This window comes from Schistocerca piceifrons, chromosome X (assembly GCF_021461385.2).
Source record: "Schistocerca piceifrons isolate TAMUIC-IGC-003096 chromosome X, iqSchPice1.1, whole genome shotgun sequence".
NCBI lineage: Eukaryota > Metazoa > Arthropoda > Insecta > Orthoptera > Acrididae > Schistocerca > Schistocerca piceifrons.
In genome coordinates, this window is record NC_060149.1 from 401,218,948 (window position 1) to 401,245,956 (window position 27,009).

A 27,009-nucleotide genomic window follows, 5' to 3' on the forward strand; every position below is an offset into this window, starting at 1 on the left:
TTAAACCATGACTTTACATCTACATCTGAAGACACAAGGCAATAAATTAATGGGTGAATTAATTTGGAGATGATCCGAAAGGGATTACGTACAGAGAGGAAAGTGGCAGGTGTTTTTATATATAAAAATATTGATGTACAGTTGTAGGCTAAGGACTGCAAGTGATTTTGATCATTAATATTAGAAGGACATGATACAATTATTCATACGAGACAGCACAAAACAAAGCGAGAAACTCACTACTGAGGATACTAAAGAAAAGAACTTTGAAACATGACAGTTATTTGCCATATAGATGACACATCAAGGGGTCAATGAGCACATAAATGGTGAGGCTGAAACATTGTTGATTTTTCAGGCAACAATAAACACTCGCTCTCACACGCACATGCACATACACATACACATAGCTACCGTGTCCTGGAGCAGTAGCTCAATTGGGATGAGGGGTCGTGTTGGGTGTTGTAGGTGCGGTGAGCAAGGAGGTGGGGAGGATGAGGGGAAAAGAGACAGGTAACTGGCAGGGATGGACAGTGATGTGGCACTGGTGAGCTCACTCTGGTGCTGGCAGGTGAAGTTGCATGTAGCACATGATGACAGAGTGGGAGGGAGACTGTGGAGATTGATGGCAGTGGGAGGCATGGGGACAGGCATGGAAGTGGGTGTGGAACAGGGTCTAGTGGAGATTTGGAGCAGAAGGATTCTGGCACCAAAGAATATGTTTTAAGTACAATTCCCATTTATGTAAATCAGTGAAGTTATGGGGGGGGATCCAGGACTGTGAAGCAAAAGTGGCCATTACAGTTGACAGCAATCTGTCAACAGAGGTTTAATCTGCCTACAAAATTCAAAACAGCAAAACACCATTGCAAAGTGGAAAATCCATACTGCATTTGTACAAGATAATTGTTCTCAGTACATTTTAAAAAATCATCCAGGAAAACTAAGGTGATAATATTCACAAAATAAAAGTCCATAAGTGTTAGATACTGCGTACTTCACTGAAAGCAACAGCTTTATGGGCTGTGATGTACAGCCATTATTAGATTACTATATTTGGATACAGCATGATCAATAGAAATTTTAAATGTTTTAAATGCAATAAATATGAGGGAACAGAAGTAAAAGACAAAAAATGGTTCAAATTGTTCTGAGCACTATGGGACGTAACTTCAGAGGTCATCAGTCCCCTAGAACTTAGAACTACTTAAACCTAACTAACCTAAGGACATCTCACACATCCATGCCCAAGGCAGCATTCGAACCTGCGACCGTAGCGGTCTCGCGGTTCCAGACTGTAGCGCCTAGAACCGCTCGACCACCCCGGCCGGCTAGTGAAAGACAGATATGTAAAAAATGAAAATTAATAGTTGAGCGTTGGTACACAAAGTCACTCCTCAAAGAGCTTGCAATCTCACTCACTACCACCACCCCCCCCCCCCTCCCCACCTTTTAATTATTTCATTTTCGTTGTTTTTTAGTTATTGTTTTATATCTTAATTTATACTCAGTGACACTGTGTTTATTCGTGTGTAAGTGATAATAATTTGTCATCAAGATATAACTGCACAAAATAATTAAAGGGTCATTTGATTGAAACCACATCATTTTCCCCTGTTGAGACCCAGAAGTTTGAAATTTGACTAAAAGGTGCCTACAACCTTCCTGCATAATGGTACAAAAGTGTAGCACCCTGTAATGTCATACTTGGGCTCAGCAGCACTTGAAACAGCGTGTCGAGACATCCAGGGAAAAAGGCCAGTCCTCAGCAGTTCATGTGAGGTGTATTGTGGGTTAATGATGTCACATTTGGCACCAAATTTCACCGCAATTCTGCCAAATGCCACTGTGGATATGTCACACCTTCCTCTACCCACATCTCACCCCCTTCTCTTGATGCCTTCATGATGGAGGTTAGAACTGTGGCACTCAGTGTTGAAATCACACAGTTCTGTTATGGGTGACTGAGGAAAACATTTCAATCGACACAAAAAGACCTCAGGAGGTGTCATAATGGATGTCAGTGAAACCTCCATTTCGCATAGGACATTCATGGACACACACTTCACTGTCAAAACTGATGGTTTTCAAGGCGATGTGCAACAGAATGATGTCCTTGACAACCTTGGACAGTGCTGTGACCCCTGGATATTCAGCCCTTCTCTAAGTACATAGTGAAGTTTCAACCCCATTTAATGTGATGTGACCCCTTTGGAGTGTATTGTGACTGCAATTTTTGTTCTGATGTACAGAGTGAAACCACTAGGGATTGTTCAAAACCATTTGACGAAATTTAAACATGATCTGGTTCAACAAAGGATGTTTATGATTTTACAGTCCTCCTGTGGTGTGATTATGGGGTGGGGGCAACACATTCTGTGCCACCTTGCATAGCTGTATTGTCTTCTTCTTTCTTGGCTCTACAGCTCATGATGAGCCTTGGCCTCTTCTGCAATTTTCTTCCATCTCTCTCGGTCCTTTGCCAATACTGTCCAGTTTCTATAGCCCGTCTTCCTAAGGTCTTCGATTACTCCATCTTCCCATCTGGCTCGTGGTCAACCACGTCCTCTCTGCCCTCCTGGCTTTCCTTGTAATATCCTTTTTGGTACTTCTGTATCATTCATGCGAACCACATGTCCCGCCCATCTCAGTCTGGATGATTTCACTATCCTTCTGATGGGTTGGTCTTTGTATATTGTATACAACTCATGGTTGTATCCCCTCCTCCACCTTCCTCTTTCACAGATTGGGCCGATAATTCATCTAAGTACCTTTCTTTCAAATGCATCCAGTGTTTCAATATCTTTAGTTGTTAATGTCCAGGCTTCAGAGGCATATGTAAGCGCTGGTTGTATAAGTGATTAATACATAGTTAATTTTGTGGCACGAGTCAGGAGCCTTGAGGATAGAAGTCTTGTTAGGGCAAAATAGGCTCTGTTGGCCAGTATTAATCTCTGCTTAATTTCAAAGGAGGTATCATTTAGATGTGTAACTGTCGAGCCCAGATACTTGAAATGTTCAACTCTCTCAAATGTACAATTGCCCACTGTTATTGCATTTGGCATATTTTCTCTATGTGCTTTTCCAACTGCCATATATTTTGTTTTTTGTTCATTAATGATTAACCCCATGTTCCTACTGGCCTGTTCAAGAGCTGTAAATGTCTCTTCCATTGCTTTTTGGGTTCTTGCTATTATATCTATGTCATCTGTGTAGGCCAGTATCGGCACTGATTTATAGAAGATCGTTTCCCTATTCAGAAGGTTTGCGTTTCTCATCAGCTTCTCCAGGGCGGCATTAAAGAGAAGGAATGCCAATGCATCCCCTTGTCGCACCCCATTTTTAATACTCAATGTGTTGGACATCATTCCTCCTATTCTTACACTACCTTGTGTTTCGCTCATTGTCATTCTCACTGACCTTACCAACTTTATAGAGATTCCCAGTTCATCTAGAGCTTGATATAACTGCTCTCTATTTATGCTATCATAAGCTGCTTTGAAATCTATAAAGAGGTGATACGTGCCAACTCCGTATTCGTTTGTTTTTTCCAGGATTTGTATTAAGGTGAATATTTGATCTATAGTTGACTTCCCAGGAAGGAATCCGCATTGGTACAGCCCCGTCTCCCTCTGTATGATCGGGAGTATTCTGTCGAATAGCATATTACAGAGTATTTTATATCCCAAATTAAGTAGTGTGATCCCTCTGTAATTGCCACACTCCATCTTATCTTCTTTCTTATATAGGGGACATACGATACCCTCTTTCCATTGTTGGGGCATTTTCTCCTCTTCCCATATTCTGGTGACCATTTTCAGAAGGCTTTGTTCCAGCTCTCTGCCTCCTTGCTTAAACAGTTCTGCTGGAATACCATCTGTCCCTGCCGCCTTGTTGTTTTTCAATTTCTTCATGGCAGTTTTCGCTTCTTCTATATTCGGTGGGGTAGTGTTGTTGTCTGGGTCCTCTTCCCCATTGGTGTCTGTTGGGTTCTCTGGTATAGTTATTCTAGGGTTGAGGAGACTATCAAAATACCTGCGCCATCTTTCACATATTCCCTTCTCTTCACTTGTTATATTCCCTGTCTCATCTTTTATTAAGCTTGTTTTGCTACCAAAAGGCTTCCGTGCCGCATTCACCTCTCTATAGAATTTCCTTATTTCATTTTTGCTTCTCTTGAGCTCCATTTCTTTGATACTTGCTTTCATCCATTCTCTCTTTTTTCTTTGGTGGGTCCTCTTTTCAATCCTCTGTTTTTCTTTGTATTCTTCTACTATCCTCCTCGTACAGTGTGACCACAGTATCCTGCTATATGCTTTGTTCTTTTCTTCATTTACTATTTTGCATTCAGTACCAAACCATGATGGTCTTACTTGTTTTGCCCCAATTCCAAGTATCTCTCTTGCCAATGTCTCCACCATCGTTTTTATAGCTTCCCACTGATCTTCAATATTGTTATATTCTCCAGTGTTTTCCAAAATCCAAGTTATCTTCTCCTGATACTGTTCTCTTACTTCCACTGATTCTAAAGTTGTTATATTATATTTCTGTGCCCTGGGTCGGTCTCCTTGAGCTGCGTTAGATATCCTTGCCCTCACCCGTGCCCAGATCAGAAAATGATCTGTATCTATGTTTGGGCCTCTGAGACTTCTCACGTCCAATAGGTCTGATTTGTGCCTCAGATCTATCAACACATGGTCAATCTGATTTACTGTGTTTCCATCCGGTGAGTTCCATGTTCCCTTGTGAATTTCTTTCTATGGGAACAGTGTTGATCCTATTACCATATTTCTAGATGCTGTGAACAGTATAAGCCTTGTTCCGTTATCATTACTTGTTGCGTGTTTGCTGTGGGGGGCCAATTATTGGTGTATAAATCTGTTCTTTCCCCACCTGAGCGTTTAGGTCTCCAGCTATTATTTTAATAACATGCCCTGGGCACTCATCATATACTCTTTCCAAAGATTCATAGAATACTTCTTTCTCTTCTTCTTCGGATTCTTCTGTTGGTGCATGGGCATTAATTGTTGAGTAGGTAAAGAATTTCCCCTTTATCCTGCCTGTGAAACCACTAGGGATTGTTCAAAACCATTTGATGAAATTTGAACATGATCTGGTTCAACAAAGGATGTTTATGATTTTACAGTCCTCTTGTGGCGTGATTATGGGGTGGGGGCAACACATTCTGTGTCAGCTGCATACCTGTATTGAGCACTTTAAAAATGTATCTCTAAAGAGACAGCCTTTGACTGATTCCTGGGTGACTCGGCACAGGCATCCCCTTTGACGCCATTCATTTGAGTGGCACTACACTGCTACTCTGATGTTTCTTTGCAGGCATGCAGAATTTGAATGATTTTGAAGGGGTTGCGTGCATGCATGTGCATAGGTATCAGTCAAGGGTGGCACTGAGGATCCCCATTATGATTCCACAGGAGGGCACAAAAAGCACAAACACTCTTGCTGCTTCAGATCATGTTTAGTTTTCACTGAATAGTTCTGAACAGTCCCTAGTGGTTTCACACTGTACACCAGAGCAAAATTTGTGGTCATGCTACATTCAAAATGGATCATATCAAATTAATTTGGGTTACAACCCCTCAATGTCCTTAAAGAAGGGTTGAATCATCTGAGGGGTGTCAGCACTGTCAAGGGTTGTCAAAAATGTCGTTCTGTTGCGCATTGCACTGCAGACTGTGATTTTAGACCACAAAATGTGTGTCAATGAATACTCCCCAAGGGAAGAGGTAGTTTCATTGACGCCCATTATGCTATCTCCTTAGGCCTTTTTGTATCTCTTCTGAGTGGGAATGTGTCTGAAATATTTTCATCAGCTACACGAAAGAAAACTGCCTGATTTCAATGCTGGGGATTGTAATGCTGGGTGCCACAGTTCAGACGTCCATCACAGAGGCACCAAGAGAATTGGTGAGATGTGGTAAGGGGAGTCTATTGTGTGTGACATACACGGTGGCATTAGGCAGAATTATGGTGAAATTTGGTGCCAATGTGACATCGCTTTTGCATCCTTACAGAGAAAGGTTGTAGGCACCATTGAATCAAATTTCAAACTTCTGCATACCAACGGGGGAAAATGCTGGAGTTGCAAAAAAGTGACCTTTCAGTTCTTTTACGCAGTGTAGGTAGTACATATAGACACTCACAGGATATTGCAGGACAAAAGGCAGTATACTGTTTTTTAAGAATCAGTAGTATTTATCTCTCAGGCTGCAAATTTGTAACTATTAACAATCACTATCACAGTACAATCTACAATACATATTCAGAAAGTCCACAATCAGGTTTAATGCATTTCTGTACTTGCAGGGCAACGCATTAAGGAGCTTGTTGTACAAGCAATTGTGAAGCAGCGTAATTTGGCATAATTAAAGAATTGGTGCACATATTGTATCAATTTGATGCGTCTTCCTCGGATCATTCTAAATAAATCAGAGTTCTTCCCCAGTTTTAATTTTTCTCGATTTCAGCGCCATCTGTCAATGGTTTAAAATATGTCTCAGACAAAACTTGATTACTTTTTTATGGAGAATCCGAATCTGCAATAAAAAATAGGGGTTTCCATTTAAGATTTAAAAGTTGCCCCACCCAAGGGGGCGGGGTTTGGGGGTCACGTGTAGTATCACCCGCACCTCCCCCGGCCATCTCTTCTTCCCCCTTTCTTTGATCTTAAACCTCATTTTTGTGTGTGTGTGTGTGTGTGTGTGTGTGTGTGTGTGTGTGTGGTTTAAGGTCAAAGAGAGGGGGAAGAAGAGATGGCTGGGGAGGTGCGGATAGACATATGAAGGGAGGACATGGATAGAGAGGAGGGGAGGAGGTGGAGAAAGATAGGGAGGAGGAGAAAGAGATGACGGGGGGGGGGGGGGGGGCCGAGATGCTGGATAGGGAATGGGGGGGGGGAGGAGGAGGAGATGGACAAAGAAGGGGGGAGAAGGATATTAGTACATATTTAGCAATTGTGAAGCATTGGCGGGTTCGCTAGTATTTTATAATGTACAGTATACAGGGGTTGGACAAAATATGGAAACACCCAGAACCTAGCACATTAACATGTCTAATATGGTTAGGAAACCCATTGACATTCAAAACAGCCTCCGATAATCTTGAAATGGATAAATGCAGGTCCTGTATGGCTTACAAGGGAATCATAAACCATTCTTCCTGCAAAATAATGTCAAGTTCAGGTAATGATGATGGTGGATAGCAATCACAGATTCTTCTCTCCAAAGAAGACCACAAAGGTTCAAAATATTAAGATCTGGTGACTGGTGGCCAGGGGAGATGCAACAATTCATCCTTGTGCTCAAAAAACCAGTCTTGGACGATGTGAGCTGTGTAAACAGTGACTCTGTCATCTTGGAACATGGCATCACCATTGGAGAACAAACATTGTACCATGGGGTGGACCTGATCAGCCAAAATGGTCACATAATCATTGACAGTAATGCGACTTCGCAGAGTAACCATGGGGCCCAGAAATATCATGACATGGCTACCCAAATCATCAACAAATCTCCTCCTTGTTTCCCTCTTGGAACATAAATTCAGCCAGAAGTTAGAAACAGTGTGAAACAAGATTCATATGTCCAATTGACTTTTCCCCTTGCTCCATAATCCAAGCTTTACAGCTTCATCCCCACATTTCCATGTTATGGGCATTTGCATCACTGATGACTGGGTTTGGAGTTCTTGCTCACCCTACAATACCCAACTTATGGTGCTCACTTCATATTTTTTTGGTGCTGACAGGGTTTGTGGGTGCAACATTCAGTTCTGCAGTGACTTTTACAGGTGTCTTCCTTTTATTTTTCATCATTAGCCTCTTCAATGACCTTCTGTCATGAACACTTAACACACACACTTCTGTTCACACTTTGATTTAGTGCATGATGTTTTTCCACATTCCCTGTATGCAGTAAAATTTTTCGATATAATGCCTCTTGAAACATCAAATGCTTTGATCACCATGCTTATGGAAGTACCTACCATGTGAACACCAACAATTTGCCCATGTTTGAATTCACTTATCTCCAACATAATGAACTCAAAGTTACATAGAACACTGTTGTGACCATGACTTACACTTGCAACGTATTGAGGACATTGCACAGGTGCCATTCATGTTCAGATACAATGGCACAACCTGCAGGCTTGTTCACCATCTGCATTAGTATTTATGCATGCATTTCTCGTGGTGTTTCCACATTTTTGGCCAGCACCTGCACATTAATGTGAATATATACTTGTTGTTTTAATCTCCTTACAGTGGTGATAAACAGAGAATATATATTTGTGAAATACGTATGGAAATGAAACAATTTTAGCTCAAGATATATGGATCAAATATACTTAACTCCCAAATTCTGCAGCTGTTGTCATTGAATAACTTTTTTTTTTTTTTTTTTTTTTTTTTTAGTTTGACAGCCAAAATGAACAGAAGTGGCTTTGGTAGTCAATTTAAGGAAGGGAAGAAAGAAAGTGCTGAGAAACCAGGAACCTCATTCGAAAATAAAGCACTCGTATTTCTCGAATCATATGCAAGGAGTAACTCTGAACAAGATCTCGTGTTCACGGCAGAGTTTACCAGTGAGGAAAGGAGTATTCTTCACAAGTAAGTTTTTGAATTTATTATACTTGAATGTTGTTTGTTCTCCAATTATATTTATAATGTCAGTAATTTATAGACATACAATTTCTACTGTGAGTTTTGATCCTGCTGTTGGCAGAAAAAATGTTATCATAAGTGCTTGTGCCCCTGTTTCAGTGCATAGATATATATAAAATTAAAATTTCTTTAACCCTTGCAGTTTATATCACACTGATTATTTCGATAATTGAAGTTTGTGCATCAGCTCCATACTTAGATGATAGAATTAACTGAACCAGTCAAATACTCAATGCTGCTTAAACAGGATACAAGCCTGCAAAAATTTGCTTGCCTTCAGAGACCGAGCATGGTGGTGCTGTGGTCAGCCACTGGAGCCATATTCAGAAGTCTAGTGTTTCAACTCGCTATCCAACCATCCAGATTTAGATTTTTACCTTATTTCCGTAAATTGCTTAAGATGAATCCCACGCTGGGTTGCGGGAGATTGAATGGCCTATTTCCTTCCTCAGTCAGAGCTTGTGTTCCACCAGCAATGACTTCATTACTGATGGGAGATAAAAAGCTAGTCTTCCCTTGTTCCTGCCAGAGTGCGTAACTGAAAAGCTAATTTAGTGACAGTACTTTGTGAGTTGCATCTCTCTCTCTCCCCTTCTTTAGCTTTCACATAACTAAGTGAGACTCATCAGCAACAGGACAGGTTTCAGTAGGAAGTTCAAGTAGAAAAAGAAGTCTATCTGCCTTCCCTCCCTGTCTTCAACTACCTCATAAGAAAAGATGACTCATCACCAGTAGGACAGGTTTTGCGTATTGCCCATAAGTCCAACCCCTCGTCCAAGTCGTGGGAGATGGGCAACGGCACAAAGTAGGGGATTGCCTTTAGGGGCGATGTACAGCGGGGACTTCGTGTGCCCCAGGACCGCTACGGTAGCTGAGAAGGCCCTATGGGAACCCTGAAACGTGACGGCTAACGGGGCTCTGGTGAAGCTGCGATAGGCCTAGCAAGCCAGTAGTGGATAAATCAACTGCTTTCAAAAAGGGAACATGCCTCGGATCACGGAACGGATTTAAAGGAAACGGACCAAGCAATGGAAAAGGATTACGAGATGGTTTACGGCTGGGCACCTTAAACGTAAGGACTCTAACTGGGAAGTTAGAAGAAATTGTAGAAATGATGGAAAGGAGGAAATTGGACATCTTGGGACTTGCTGAGACTAGGTGGAGAGGAGTTGGTGAAAAACCACTAAGTAAAGGATGTAAACTGTACTGGATAGGGAATGAGAGGGGAAGAAATGGAGTGGCAATAGTGGTCAGAGAGGGTCTGCAGGAGGAGGTGGAAGGTATCAATGATCGAATGATAAAAGCCAGAGTACGGGTGAAAGGAAAAAGCATTGAAATCATCCAAGCATATGCCCCACAGGTGGGGTGTACAAAAAAGGAGAAGGAGGAATTTGAAGATGACATGCAAAAGCAGCTAAATGGAGGAAATCAGATTATAATAGGGGACCTCAATGCACATGTTGGCACAGACAGGAAAGGATTCGAGGAGATAATGGGACCAGAGGGCTGGGGGAACCGAAATAGAGAAGGAAAATTGTTGCTGGAATTCTGCAAGAGGAATGGGCTGGCGATCGCAAATTCGTGGTACAAGAAGAGGAGTAGTCACAAAATAACTTGGTACAGTGGGGACTGGTCCCAAACTTCAGTAGTAGACTATGTACTAGTGGATAGGCAGATGATGAGCAGCCTCACAGATGTTAAGGTCATACCATCTGAGGCCTTAGACAGCGACCATCGGCTGTTGGTAGCCACCCTAAGAGAGAAAAAAGATACGAGGGCAACAGATATACAGGAGAAAAGGTTGAAGACATGGATGCTGAAAGAGGATGAACGGAGGACCCAGTACCAGACACTGATCAGGAAGAAGCTGCCAAAGGAAGATCAGAGAACAGTGGAAGAAGAATGGGGCGATTTTAAGAGGGCTCTAGTTGAGGCAGCTGAGACTGTGTGCGGAAGAACTAGCACAAAGAGGAGAAGTAGGGAAACCCCATGGTGGAACAACATATGTAAAGAGGCAGTACTTCGAAAGAACAAAGCCTTCAGAGAATGGTTCCAGACCCGAACAGAGGAAGCTAGGGTAAAATATAAGGAAAGCAAGAAAGCGGCACAGACCATAGTAAGGGCGGAGAAGAAGAAGTGGATGGAAAAATGGACAAGAATGTTAGAAGAGGACAGTGAAGGGAACAAAAAAGTACTTTACACCATGGTAAGAAATAAGAGGAATGACAGAAGCGAGTGCCTGAGGATCATGGATAATAATGGAAGAGTTGTGGAGGAAATGCATGAGCTCAAAAAGATTTGGAAGGAGTACTTTGAAGATCTGTTGAATGCTGCCAAGCAGGTAACTAACAGCGATGGAGAGCCTAAGGCAGCAGACGATTATAATAGTGGGGAAATTGATGATCTAACTTGGAATGAAGTGGAAGAAGCCATAAAGAGGATGAAAGGGGGCAAGGCACCAGGTTGGGACGAAGTAACAGTGGATATGATACGAGCAGCAGGAGAAGTAGGAACCCAGTGGCTATACAGAGTGCTGAGGGTGGTGTGGAAGGAGAACAGAATTCCTGAGGATTGGAAGAAAGGAATTATAGTCCCGATCTTCAAGAAAGGGGATAAAAGGAGATGTGAGAACTACAGAGGAATCACCCTGCTATGCCACTGTGGAAAAATCTATGAAAAGATGCTGGAGAAGAGAATAAGAAGCAGTATTGAAAGTAGACTGCAAGAGGAGCAGTACGGTTTCAGACCGGGAAGATCAACAACGGACCTCATATTTGCGGTAAGGCAACTGCAGGAAAGGCACTATGAGTACGGGAAGGACTTAATCATGGCCTTTTTGGATATTGAGAAGGCGTATGATAGTATCTGTAGGGACAAGCTCTGGGATGTGCTGAACGCAAAAGGGATAGATGAAGAGATTACACGAAAAGTCAGAAAAATGTATGAGGGAAGTGAGAGTTGTGTGAAAGTGGGGAGGGAACGTACTGCATGGTTCAAGCTGGAAAATGGGCTGCGACAGGGAAGTGCACTTTCGCCTTTATTGTTTATTATTGTTATGGATGAAATCCTACAGCAAGTATCAGATGCAATTGGAGATCATAAAATGAAAGCAGTGCTTTTTGCCGATGACCTGATGTTATGGGGAAATTGCGTGAAGGAGGTGCAAGAGCAGTTAGATGCATGGGAGGCAACGGCAGCACAATATGGAATGCATTTCTCTGCAAAGAAAAGTGAAATAATCGTCACAACAAGGAAGAAGAATAGGCCAAATGTGGATATAACTTGTGGAGGGGAAAAACTACAAGTGGTAGAGAACTTCAAGTACCTGGGAAGCGTGATTGAAAGTAAGGGGGGAAACGCAATGGAAATAAATGAAAGATGCAGAAAAGCAGGGCAGTTCTACAAATGCATTAGGGGGCTTATTTGGAGCAAGGAGGTGCCACAGAAATCCAAGGGAATTATATACCGAACCTACTTTGTCCCCATATTGACATACGGAAGTGAGACATGGGTAATGCACAAAAGCGACAAAAGTAGAATACAGGCTAGTGAAATGAAGTTCCAGAGGAGCAGGTTGGGTGTAACAAGACAAGACAGATTGCGAAATTTGTATGTGAGGGAAAGACTAAAGGAGGAACCAGTACAGGACAGGATAGAAAAATCAAGACTGCAGTGGTATGGACACATGAAGAGAATGGATGAGGGACGAATTCCAAAGAGGATGTTTGATCTGCAACTGGAGGGGAAGAGGCCCAGAGGAAGACCAAGAGATAGATGGGTGAAGGGAGTGAAGGAATGTGTGATGAGAAGAGGAGAGAACTGGACGAAGGTGGAAGAGGGGGAATGGTGGAAAGACAGAACACGGTGGAGAGGCTTGTGTTCCCGACAGACCCAGCCAGTGGCTGGAAACTGTCCAAGATGATGATGATGAGGTTTGATAAAATGACTAATTTAAGAGACCGCGAGTGATGATGAGAAAGCAACATAAGTTACTCAGCAAAATTTAAGCTTCAAGTTATCAGCTTTCCTCACTGCTGTACAAGTGAAGAGAAACTCTTAAGTAGTTTGAAAACTCAGTGTTCATTTTGAGGGTAAAAGTGCAAATATGCAGATGTGGAAAAAGACGTGCTTGATTTTTTAGTTCAAAACAGGAAATGTGCATATGCCATTACAACTGAAATAATTGAAATTGAAGGCTGCAAAACAGCATGTGAGGGAAACATTTTGCCAATGGAATTTAACGTTTTCTATGGATGGGTTGGACAACTTATGTTATGAAATAATCTGTGTATTCATTGCAGAACTACAATAGCACAAAAGCTGCCTCAAGCTTACGAAAACAATTTGATGTTTTTTCAGCATTTATGTGACCCAACTATGGCACAAAAAATTTTTATTTACGTTCTCAAATAGGGAATGCAAGCCAAATGTCAGTCTACTCCGATACACTACAATACATACAATACAATAAATAATGTAGGGAAATGTGGCATACAAATGTGTACATGTGGTGCTGAAAAACAGCGGTGGCCAGTGATGTTCAGCATTATGGCTGATGGATAAAATTGCCACTGTATGTGGTTTTTAATCAGAAAACAGTCCCAAAGGGAGAAAGTTTCCCTGCTGGTTTTATTGTAAGAGCTTGTGATGGCAGGTGGATGACAGATGAGCTGGTCCTAGACTGGATTTCATTAGTGTGGAAAAAGTAGCCAAGAGATCTTCTTCACTCAAAATCAATGCTTTTGTTGAATAGGTACACTGGTGGTTGAGTGAAACAAAAACTGAAAAAAGAAAACTGGCAGCCTGACAAGTGTGTTGCAGCTTTCGAATATGTGTATCAATCATCCATTGAAAATTAGCATAAGACAATTCTATATCAATTACATCTTGAACAAAGCAATGCCAGGAAGCTGGCTACTTTGTGGTCAATCTCAGAAGAACTTGACATAAAAAAACCGCACACACACAGGACACACACACACACACACACACAGGACACACACACACACACACACACACACACACACACACACACACACGGGTAGATATAAAGAAGTTCACACAATGTTGCTTTTCTTTTTTCAAGAACAGCTAATGTAAATGCAAACAAGGTGTAAGTTTTTTTGCCGGTACGTACTGTTTTCCTGCACAGTATTGAGAGACATGCAAGGAATATTGATAAACCTGAGCAGTCAGAATGATATGTACAGATTAAATAAAGCAACCCTCAGGTAGAAGGTTGCTTTGAACTTCACAATGCTTAACTATTGTGCAGTGCCTTATTGTCATTATGCCTTTACCTTTTCCAGCTTGTGGACTGATTGACATAACTAGTTATCGTGGGACCTACCGTTTGGACAAGGAAATGAATCAAAGGCAATTTATATTTCAGCATATACATTTACACCCCTCCAGGGGTTGTAGTCAGGATTGCCTGTGATGTGGGCTTGTAGTTAATATACGGAACTCAAGTTTATAATAAGAAACTGTATCAGTTTATTTGCTCATAAGGGTTGCAATTGGTACAAGAGAAGATAACCCCAGTAGCTCCAGATCCATCTTGAAGGGGAAGAGAAATTGCCACAGTAAAGAAAGTAAGCCATTTAGTATCTGCTCTAGATGGTGGCTTGGAACAGATGCCATGGCTTCTAGAGCCCTTAGTCTCATAAGTCAACTGATCCTGTGATGTGATTTGATTGACAGAGAGACTTTGCTGACGATGATTTGACCTGTTCTGGCATGAACTAATCGATTTTTGTTGTATCAGTGGAAAAGTGATAAACAGAAAGGCAGCCTCTTTGTGAAGCTTAAATGATAAATGTTACTTGCAATCGGAGCCTGGGAGCACCATGTGCATCTATTCCCCTCTCCCTGAATTCAACAATCGCAATCAGGCTTAAATCTAGGGATACCAACTTCTTAATTTCAATTAACAGTTCAGTATTTTAGTTTCATTGAACAATTTTAATTTTATTTAACAATTCACTATTTTAATTTAATTTAACAATTCACTATTTTAATTTAATTTAACAATTCAAATCTTGGAATGTGAGTATAATTGTTACGTGACAGTATGGTGACTACAGTTGTTGGCACAGAACTATGATGGTGCCAGTGTTAGAAAGGCAACCAGAGCTGGCTTCAGAGAGAGTTTTAAGGAGTAAAAACAACTGAAACACTTGCACAACAAGGATGAGAAGATAACGTGAAAATAAGCAACATAAGTTTACAGGTCATTTTTCAAGATTTAAGAAAGAGGCAAATGATTGATTTCTAGCTTTATTGGAGGAGATAATGGACTTCATGTGATTTGTAATAGAATGTGGGCTGTGTGACATTGAAAGGCCTCCTCTTCAGACTGCAGTCAGTTTTTAAGACGACATGGACGCACGGTGTCCAGTGTCCTTATGGTGACTAGGTAATCACCAGGAAGGCACCATTTAGTTGCCAACCTGATAATAAGGCAGATCAAATTTACAGAACAGAATTTTGAAACAGAACATTTTGTTTTATGTGTAGTCAGGGAGCAGCACTGTAAATAAAATTTTAAGTTAGTTAGCCCCACTGAGTAATTACTTAACTGATAAAAGAAAAGTTGCCAAATTGAAAGTATGTTAATGTAGAGAAGGTACCAAGTCAACTGCTTGATTGAATCTTTTTGAGTATCAACCAGAATGATGTATGAAATTAAACAGATTTATCTAAAAAAGTATAAAATAACAACTGCAGAATGTTACACTTCTCATTGCATTAATTCATTTTATAAACAAATAATGAATCATCAACAGTAAACACCTGAAGGGTGATTCCCTTAACCTAAATTTATGTATCACAACAGTAAGGTAATTAAGTTCAGTCACAATGAATAGAAATATTGTAAAAATAGCTCATGACAATAAAATATCAAATGAACAGATAAGCACAATAATAAAAGCTTGAAACAGTCACAAAAGTAAGCAATTCATAAGACAAATACAAAATAATACTTTTAATTAAAGAAGAGTGACATTGAGGAATTGCTGTTTAGGGCAATAGAAAAATAAAAGTTGTCATTAACTTTTGCTCTTTATGTCGGTACAATCCACTGGAACCTGGCCAGACACATGATCAGCCAGAGTGGCTGTAAGCATGAGTCACGTGGAACAGTGTTGAATTCAGTGGTGATTGAACAATAGGTGGTTCAGTCCTGTGGAGAGTGGGATCTTTTTCCTACAAATTCCTTCAAAACACAGCAGCTACCTTCTCCACATTAGTGGCTTGTGATGTGTGTCCTTGTTGCAAAAGTTTTCAAATTTTGTAAACTTTGAACATAACTTTGCCACACCAGATAATGGTGAATACCATGCAGTGACAATGCCTCTAAATAGCAAAATAATGCAAACATATGATGAAATCACACTGTAGTAGAGGCACATAATAAAATATAGAGGAATAAGCAAAAGAGGGTAACTAGGCTGAAAAGGGCACCCTTTAATTTTTGGGATAATGGGGAGTGTGCAACAAACAAATACAAAAGAGTGATGCATTTGTAGTACAGGGGCCTGCTAGTCTTGTGGAACCACATTATGACCATAGAGAACCACATTAGAACACAGAGTGGTGCGCAAAGGAGAAAAGACTGTGTGACTAATGTTGTTTGACAAAGGGTAGATGTCGACAATGGACAGATTTTTGGCCCATAGCAAGCAATCCAGTGGGGGAGAAGTTCTGTCCAGGCAGTGGTAATAACAAATTAACATGCTAGAAAACCCTGTAAGGCACAGAGGTAACTTCACAACAATATATATGCTACACTTACGCAAAGTTTCTACTTAATCATAACCAGTGAGGCAAAAGCTCACAACAGAATCATCAATATGGCTAAGCAAAAGAGTGACATAGAAAATATTGACATTATTTCCAACTCGAGACTTAAGATTGTCTTAATCCCTGGACCATAAATTATACCCAGGAATAGAAGTAAATTACAGTAACATCTGTGTAACAGTTTACTGAACATTTGCTTCTGTTCTGAACAGTTCCTTCAGAGTTTTGCTGATTCCACTGTGGAAGATACTATATCACTATCTTTATACTATGGCCGGCCAGTGTGGCCGAGTGGCCCTAGGCGCTTCAGTCTGGAACTGCGCGGCCGCTACGGTCGCAAGTTCGAATCCTGCCTCGGTCATGGATGTGTGTGATGTCCTTAGGTTAGTTAGGTTTAAGTAGTTCTAATTTCTAGGGGACTGATGACCTCAGATGCTAAGTCCCATAGTGCTCGGAGCCATTTGAACCATTTTTCTTTATACTATGTTAAGTGATCAAAATTAATTACAATGTTCCAGTCTGAGAGCTGTAATTTGACATTGACAGGTGATGTGAAATGCAATATCCAGAACGGTCCATCCCAGGGGAACTTAAATTTCTTAGTTCTGCACGGTTTCTTTGCGGTTTGTTGTAACATTATGTAATTTCCTACTTAGTATAGTGCCATCCTACCATTCTTACGATTACGGAGCTGTTGTCTCTGTGTCACAGCTGCATTATTCTGATGAACTGTCTACCAAATCAGTTTAAATCTTTTGCACAGGTTTTTCACTTCCGTGGAATTTATCACAGAAAGCGACTTCTCGGTCTTGAAAGGGTAATGCAGTTTGTGACTATAAACAACCTCATAGAGACTCAGTCCTATTGTCTCATATACCCTTACATTGCATGACAAAATTGCATGGTAATAGATGATCCCAATCTCAACGTGAGCCCTCTAATGGCTAATGCTTGACACCACTGAAGTCGCAAATGGCAGTGTTTTGAGGTCAGTTTAATGCGTGCTAGAAGTCGTCTGGCTCGGAGCTGTCTTCGAAGTAATCAATTCGTAAGAGATTTTTGTGTCACAGTGGTGTCAACTGCTGCTCAGATTGCTGCTGCAGATGCAGTATTGTGTGCCAGAGCCGTATGCTGAACACTACGGTCTTCCCTCTTGGTAGTGTGATGTGACCATCTGGATCCCGGTCTTCTTGTGACTATACATTTTGTGACCACCGCTGCCAGCACTCGTGTTCAGTGGCTACATTCCTGCGCAGTCTTTCTGCAAGATCGCAAAAGGAACATCCGGCATCTTGTAGCGCTATTAGACAACCTCATTCAGACTCAGTGCAATATTGATAATGGCATTTTTTTAGCCTTAAAGACATTCTCGATTAACATCAACCCACTACGTCTGGTCTCAAAGGTAACTAATGCTCGAGACCATTATAGTATGTACTTAAAGCAGACCTGAGTTGAATTATCATAGTGGCACTATTGGCGCCGCTCTAATGCGGTTGATGTGAAATTTAAATATACGTAATCTTTTAGGTGTAAAAACACGCCCACCGTCTTCCATTTACATCACACGACTCCTCGGTGTTGTGATTATTTTTTTCTGTCACTGTAGTAGTAATAAATGAGTGACGAATGCATTTCAGTCAGTATCATAACAAGATAGTGACAGAAATGGTCAGTGTTCGATCAGATGTATCTATTATTGTGGGCTGTTATGGGGAAACAGTCCCACAATATCGAGTGCTACAATTTAAAAGATCCTGCTGCTACAGCCAAAGTTTGAAGAGGTTTATTTGGTCTACACCCTTGTGCTCTCTTAGCCGGAGAGAAACAATTTTAAATATAATCGTCTAAGTCTTTCATTTGTTGCAGCCATCAGTAATGGCCTGCCATGCATGCTTGTGTAGTGCTTTTTCCATTGTGGCATGCCTATGTGCTATCGTGGCATAGTTGCAGTACGTGCTTGCGGATAGCCTTTGCAACTACTATCCATTCTCAAGAGGTGTTGTCTTATCTAAAACATCATCTCTCGTAACAAAATTGAGCGAGGTACCCAATTTTTTACACTCGGCACCATATTCTTGTGATAAGTATGTCATCTACTTGCAGGATCTTAACTTTCCTACTCATGGCATCTGCATACTGGTTTAACTTGTCCAGCATATGTTTGACTGTGTAGTCATATTCACTGCATTTCAAGGCCCATCTAACAAGTCTGCTACTGGCATTTTTTGAATTCAAAAGGCATTCTAAAGTCATATGATCAGTAGTTACTGTGAACTGACAACCACATAGGTAACACTGAAAGTAATGGGTGCCGAAAACAAGTGGCAGAAGTTCCTTTCCTGTGGTGATGTAGGTTTGCACAGCTTGATACAGCAGATGTGATGCATAATGGATTGGTTTTTCTTTACCGTCTTGTATTTGACTCAAAACGTAGCTGACAGCGATGCTGCTAGCATCAGCTGACAAGATAAAAGATATCACATTATCCGGGTGAACCAAGTTAGGTGAATTTGTAAGAATTTCTTTCAGTTTGAACATAGTACTCTTGCTGTTCACTGTCCAGGCAAAAAAATTCCTTTCTTTAGTAATTTTGTAAACCCTTTCATGATGTATGCATAGTTCTCCACTAAATCAAGATAGTTATTTGTTAACCGAAGAAATGATTCCAATCCTCTAATTTCCACTGCGTCCATTAATCGCGGCTCTGGCCTCACACCATCTGCTAAAATTATGTGGCCTAAATAGTGTACTCCTGATGACATGAAACTGAACTTTTCTAATTTCGTTTTTAGATTAGCATCACTAACACTAGTTAGTATGTTTCTTAGTCATACTGCACGCTCTCTCATGGTGCTTGGAAAGACAGTTATGTTATCCAGGTATACTAGGCATATGGCTATCTGTAAACCTCATAAAAGTAAATCAGCAAAACACTAATAGTAGCAGGGGCATATCCGAGGCCAAAAGGCATCCATAGTTATTCGTAATGCCCGGAGGACACAGAAAAAGCTTTATTTTCCCGATATTCCATTGCCATAGAAATTTGATAGTAGCCAGAGCACATATAAAAGACAGTGAAGAATTTGCATTTGCCAGGGTGACCCAATGTGTCATCAATCCTTGGAAGGAGATAAGTATGCAGTTTTGCAATCATGTTGACTGCTCTCATGTCTAAACAAATTAGGTAAGGCTTTTCTCTATTATTGGTTTTCTTGGGGATTACCGTGACCAGTGACCCTTAGGTACTGAAAGAAGGTTGAATTACTCTAGCTTCCAGTAAATCTGCCTTATTTGTCTGCACTATGCACTTCAAGCAACAGGGTAAGCGATATGGGTTCTTGGCTATAAACTTAGCATCACCTGTAGGAATCTCATGGTATGTTAAAGAGGGTGCTGGAAGTTGTTTCTTTTCTTCAACAAACTCGTAAAATTGGCTAGAACAGGGTACAGTACATCCTGATCTACCTGACACAGGTGTTCCAAGTTTCTTTTCAGTTTCTGCTTGTATAGATGAGTAACTGAGATGGAATTTATGTAAACCGCTCTTTCAGGCTGTTCATTTTCTTGGTATGCTGTTCATCTCATCAGTATTTACTTCATGCACTTTGGCAAGTATGGTACCCCAGGGAATTTTCACATTTATGCTTCAAAATTTCTATGCTCATGAGCAAAAATGTACCTTTTTTAGTCACACTCATCCAAAATAAACTGCACTTCTCATGTGTCTGTTTACTGTCTAAAACTTCATTTCTTGTTAGTGGATCCAATAAGAAAATATCTCTGCTTAAAGAATCTTTCATCAAATCTATCCAAATGATTTTTCCGGTACTGTGCAATGGTTTGTGGGTTAGAGAATCGTGGACTTCCGCCCCCCCCCCCCCCCTCCCCAAATTGGAGGTGGTGTTTTTGAAAAAAATTAACTATGCCTGAAAATGACACAGGAAATTGTTGCCTAGAATGGTATGAAAATTCTAACACACATTGAATATGAACTGGTACTTCCTTTCGTCTTATTTCCAGTTCCACATTTTGTGAGCCTGTTGAGTGAATTACCATATTTTTTCATTCAACTCGGTGTACCATGCGGTAGTTTTAGTTCTCGACCGTTTGTAAATTTAATGAACAAAACACTTATTTGTACACCTGAATGAGTGATAAAGGTAGACTGTCTGTCTTCGATTTTACCTTACAAAATTATGTTTGCACCTGAGTGAGTCCAACCTGCCTTACTGGATTCACTTTGCGGAAGGGGAGCAAGGGGCAGTACAGAACTGCTCCCATTTATATTTTCCATATTCGCATTCCTTCGAGCACCTCACCAACATATTTTGTTTGCCAAGTGATTCTGTAGAGATGGACAATTTCTCCTTTGTGTCCGCTCTTTCTACAATAGGCACATGCCAGTGCCAAACACTCAGGAACCCTGTGACCTGAGCATTTACAACAAATGCAGAACACTTCAGCAGTGAATGCGTATCTAGTGCGATTAACCCTAGTGAAAGATTGGACCAATTGCCTTGCCTTCTTGCATAGAAACATAAGTTGTATGGCCTCACTTAATGTATTTGGCAAAGCACAATTGTGTATGGCACTTACCTCTGTGTCAGTCCCATGGACAAATACATCTTCACAACGTACTTTCCTGAGAAGTTCCTCATTCCCCTAGTACACAAGTACACCACAACACAACTCTGATTTCTACAGCTCTAAATCCTGTCTGAAATTTTGGCATAGGATGTAAATTTTTTCCTTACAGCAGTTAACACTGTGTTTATTTCTATATCTATCAACTAGCCCTTTTGAAAGGAAATCAAATGCCTTGATAGTTTATTAGCCCTTCCCCGGAATTTACAAAAGCATGAGCCTCTCCTTGCAACTTCACGTCGGTGACCCCTGCCAACATTTCATGACCCCTTGCAGAGAGTTTCCGTACATCATTAAATTTTGTATGAAAATGTAGACATTTATGCCTGGTTTACCTGCAAATGTGAAAAACAGCAAACCCATAGCAACATCAGTTACTGGCTGGAACAGAACTGCCTGTGGGAACCCCAAAAATGTACAAGCGAGGCTGGCTGTGGGTACAGTGCTGCTTTGCAGTTTCCATTTACTAATGCCTCATTAAAGGTGCATTTGCAGATATTCATTCTCCACCCGGAACTGCATTTCTGGATCCATCTCCAGGTGGCCCTGTGACCTGGTTGTGGGCATCCCTTTAAACTACAAACATCAAACAAAGTCTTCAGCAGCAGCTTTTGGCAACATCACTGGCGGTATCAGCTTTGGTGCCATCTTCTTTCAAAAAGCAAAGCTCATGACTTACATTTGTTTATCGACAAATGGCACGGTAGTAACATGGTAGCAGCATCTGACATTGGGATGGTGCAGGGCCATGTACCATGACATGACCTCGTGCGAAAATGTCAGAGGAGGTGAGAGAAGTGGGATGACCCTGCACAGCTGTAGCAGTGGTGGCGGCTCTGGCTACACTGTGGCAGGCAGTCCTAACTGATTGTGCTAAGTGATCCTGATTACGCTAAGTGATCAGTTGTTGTGTCAGCACAGAGCCAGACTCCCCCGCATAATGATTTCACACATCTGCTCATGTCTTAGTAATTAATATGCATCATCTCAAAGCCGAAAACAAGATGAATCCGGCATCCCGATTCTGATGACAGTTTTTGCACTCTACATGGTGGTGTAGTCAGGATTGGAAAGTGGCATGGGCTTATAATTAATATACAGTACTCAAATTTAGAAAAAGAAACTCTATTGGATTATCTAGTCATGGGGATTATATGCTAATGATTGTCGGGGGGTGAGAGAAGGTAACTCCAATAGCTCCAGACCCATCTTGAAGGACAAGGGAGAGTGCCAAAATAAAGAAACTAAGCAATTTAGTGGCGGCTCAGAACGCAAGAGAGAGAAGTTTTTCGGCCACCACTTCGAGAGTCCTCAGTTGCACAAATCACATGATCCTGTAATGTGATTCGATTGGCATGGCAAGTTTGCTGCCAACAATATGGCCTATTCCAGTGTGAAGCAATTGATTGTTGTAGTCTCTGCAAAAAAAGCAATGGATGAAAAGGCGGTCTGTTTGTAAAATTTAAATAATAAATATTACTGACATTCGGGGCCTTGGAGCACCTTATACATACAAAACATCTGTCTCTGTCGTGGATGATAATGATATTTGTTAGAATCTTTGCTGACCAATTTTATTACATTTTTAGTTTGCTCGTCTGTCAAAGTATCTGTCCTTCAATAGTAATCACACACTTTTTTTGCTGGGATCCCTGGCATTTCAGGTCTTCGAACATCACTACAGTAAAAGCTAATGCCACAACAGCCAAAGCAAACTGACACTGTGGTTAGTGTTTCAGGCTACCAATGCTGAGGTCTTTAGTTTGATTCCTGGTAACCACTTCAAATTGAAAGGTCTGGAAAGAGGCCCACTTGGCCTTGTGAGAGCAACTGAAAATCCACTTGAGTATAAATGCAGAAATATTGATGCACACGCACCAAAGTAGTGTTACATCAAAAGGTTTACAACAGGCAAGATAACAGACAACAATTATTTAATTATTTATTAGCACCAAAAGCATTATTAGCTTTTTTTTTTTGGGGGGGGGGGTTATGAGTGCAAGATTCTCAGCACATTACGACTATGGATTCCACACTAGTTGGGTGTGATTTAGGTCTAGATAGTATGGCGGTAATAGGTAGGGAACTATTTTGTTGCAAATTTTTGTCAGAGGAAGATTGATGCTCCTTAATTAATGCCAGAAGTTTGACATTTTCTGCCTCCGTGTATTTTTAACCTTTTTGTGGTCATTTATCCTTGATAGGCCAAAATTTTCCTCTTACCGTCATAGAGGAAAAGTGACCATGAAGCAAAACTGTACTTGTACATCAATCAAACATTACCTGTTACTTTTTGTTTGACAACACGTGGTGGACTCTGCCTCAATGCAACATTTATTCACAGTGTAGCGTGTATCAATAATATAGAAAACACTGGCCGCTCTAATTCTGTTGCTTCATTTTTTAATAAAAAATGTATTCTTTCAACAACACACATTAATTCGTTCATTCAGGCACCTTTTAAAATCAAATTCCATAGATGCAACACTTTTCTCTCTCACTTTCTTTGCTAGCCTTTAAGTCCTTTTCTATGTACTTTTCATTATGTCAGAGAAATTGCTGTCTAATAATACATTTACTATATGCATTTTACTTCTTCTGTTCTGAGAAGATATTTGATTTCTGCTCCGGTCGGTATCATGTCCCTCCTTCTGTAATTTGCACACCATTGGCTTATTTAATAGTTGCTTACTAACATCTTCTATCATGTATCACACCTTTTTCTTTCTCATTGTCATTAAAATTAATGGCATTAACAGAAAGTTATCATGGCTTCCCGCAAATGTATTTTCGTGATTGCTTTTTGTGATCACTTTCCACACTTGCACTGTGAAGTAACTATGTACACTGCTTTGAATTGGAACATGACTGTGCCTAGTCATGTGACCAACTTAGTTCTCACTGCAGCCTAGTCACCAGTTCACCTTGCTGACTAATACATATTATCAGAGCAAATTTGCTTTAACAGTGCACCCCAGATTGAAACAATAGACAAACAGTGTGATAAAAACACCTTACAATCCATTTAAATCTGCATGTACATAATACATTGTGCAAGCCTCTGTGCAGTGCATGGCAAGGGGTATTTTGTTCAATTATTGGACACAATGCAAGTTTCTGGTCGAAGGTGAAATGAGTTAAATTCTTGGCAGTGAATAAATTGTGATTAAAAAATAATTATTCATAATACTAGGATGATTTCCATGTGGACTTTGCATCCAAGGATTTTGAGTTCGGAAGTTTTGTGGCGCACTGAAGATAGGAAATTGGAAATCTGGAAAACTTGAAAGTATTCCTTACTGGCAACTACTTTTTCTGCTCGAAAAGCTTGTGTGGTGTCTGGAGTTAATAAAGCCTCATCAGTGCTTAGGGAAATACTGTTTCCTATTAAATAATTTTTCTTATTTAAGATATAATACACATTTACTGCATCAGTTTACATATGCTAACAGCATTGACTTCTAACCTGAAGTCTTTTTTCTATTAGTTTTGAAATTTGAAATAATTTTCACTGCACAATTCAAAGAGTGTATAACAATTTAATTGGATACATAAAAAAATTTACTCACCAAGCAGCTGCAGAACACACTCTTAAAAGAAGGTAGTAATTAGGCAAGCTTTCAGAGACAGTGAGCTCATGTGGCTCAGTTGGTAGAGTATTGCTGTGAATGGCAAATATCCTACTCTATAACACCCTTGTAACTTTGCCATGTATAGAAAATACAGCATATGTTGTCTATAATAGTTTAATTATAGTTGCTAGTCTCCTTACAGTGCCACATGTGCCTCTGTTAATTCTTGAGACATTTTAGGCAGTCATGGATAGTATGGTTGTCTCAAGTTCTTACATGTATGTGATGTGATAATGAAGTGATGTGTCCTTTCTTTTTTAGCCTTGCTGCCAAATTTGACCTGAAGTCAAAGAGCTATGGCAAGCAGGAGCAACGGCATTTAGTGATTTCGAGGAAAGTGGAACCTTTCCGCATTATGAAAGCCCTTCTAACACCAGGCTACACCAGTGAAAAATATGAACTTGTGAGGCCAAAAGGTCCACAAAGGCCCACAGAATCGAAGGAAAACACTTAAATATTTAAACACTAAAATTATTAAGTTACACATTTTCTTGAACATTTGAAGAAACTTTTATAACTTAAGCCTTCAGGCATGTAGTTACACTATTTAAGAATCCTCATGCTAGCAGTGTCTTGTACCAAAATCAGTATTTTGTATGTTTTATTAGACAATAGGCAGAACTCTGTAGTAACAATGTAATGTAAAACTTGAATAAAGTAAACATGCACAATATTTTTAGATCTGTTTTGTGTAAAAATTGAGCAAAACCATAATTAATTGTGTTATCATGTTAACTTTAATCTGGTCAGTGGAAAGCATGGGAAGTAGAGTTTAAAGTAGGTGTAAATAATCAGTCAAAAGTTACAAAGTTATTGAAGTGTATTAAATATATTAATAGTATTTATGTATGGAATTTCACTTTTAGCATCACATACATATTCTCCTTTTTGTGAACTTCTTTTTTTAATAACTGAAGTTGCTTCTTTTGAAACTGTATTCTGCTTTTATATGTGCTACTAATAGCATCATGTGTGTGTGTGTGTGTGTGTGTGTGTGTGTGTGTGTGTGTGGAGAGAGAGAGAGAGAGAGAGAGAGAGAGAGAGAGAGAGAGAGAGACTTGATGGACTCAGAGTGTAAATAATATGTCGTGAAGGCACAGGTTTATGAACCTCGTGGTAGAAACTTAGTCACAGACTCACAGTTTTTATTTATTTTTAACCTGAAAACAAAATTTTGCTGTCAGTACTTAAGAGAACTGGACAACTGAGTGAGTAAAATATGTTTGTAATTGTGATCCAAGAAAAAAGTGGGCTGGGGTGTGAATGGGAATTTGGTTTGAGGAATGAAGGGCAGTCCATGCAGTTGTGCAAAGCTACTGTGCCAGAGTGGTGTAGTGGTTAGTGCATCTGCCTAGTGAGCTGGAGACCCTGATTCAAACCCTGACCTTGGTATAAATTTCCATTCGTCACTTTAGTCTACATATATACATCACAGATGTCTGAGACTTAAAAAGGTCTCTGGAACCATATAGTTTCATTTCAGGGGGGGGGGGGAGAGACTGCTCTACAAGGGAACAAAATGTGTCATTGAACTTCTGGCCAAAGACCAAACTTCTTCCAGGTCTGAAATGGGGTACAGAATACTGCTGATAATAGATTATGTTTTTAGAGCTGGTATCTGTTTTTGCCAGAGAGCTGCGTCGAAAGTCCTTGGTCTCACAAACATGTGAGAGTGCCAATGCTGATCGTACCCACTTATTCAGCAGACCGACACAACAGACACTGCAACAGAATGAGATTTTCACTCTGCAGCGGAGTGTGTGCTGATATGAAACTTCCTGGCAGATTAAAACTGTGTGCCTGACCGAGACTCGAACTCGGGACCTTTGCACACAGTTTTAATCTGCCAGGAAGTTTCAGACATTGCAACAGACTACACAAAGTAATTCAAAGAAGAATGAACAACTTTTCCAAGTTTTCTAACAGATAATACACAATATAATGTTTACACAGTTCGTCCAAGTTAATGAGCAACTCACTGTAATATAGCAATAAAAAATTGACACCCAACAGTTACATGTTGCAGTCATATGAAATCCCTTGCGTAGTGACTGCACCATTGTAAATGACAATCAGATAGTTTGAATCACATGTGATGCACACTACAACAAATTATTTAGTCACTTGTTGTGGGGTATATTTGCAGCAAACATGGAATAGTTGAGTTGGGTTCAGTTGATTACCCTTTATTACTGTTGATTCTGTGCTTGCCAGAGAAAGAAAAGATCTACCGTATTTACT

The 27,009-nt window shown here is 40.4% G+C and overlaps 1 protein-coding gene across 2 annotated transcripts in view; it reads left to right on the forward strand.

Moving 5' to 3' along the window:
- LOC124721754 overlaps positions 1-25,441 on the forward strand; it is a 171,376-nt gene extending 145,935 nt beyond the window's left edge. For both annotated transcript variants that reach the window (XM_047246856.1, XM_047246857.1), the window contains 2 exons: positions 8,435-8,629; positions 25,030-25,441. In XM_047246856.1, the coding sequence (XP_047102812.1) occupies positions 8,435-8,629; positions 25,030-25,222 (388 nt within the window). In that variant the 3' untranslated portion in view covers positions 25,223-25,441. The remainder of the gene's footprint in view (positions 1-8,434; positions 8,630-25,029) is intronic.
- The last annotated feature ends 1,568 nt before the right edge of the window (positions 25,442-27,009 follow it).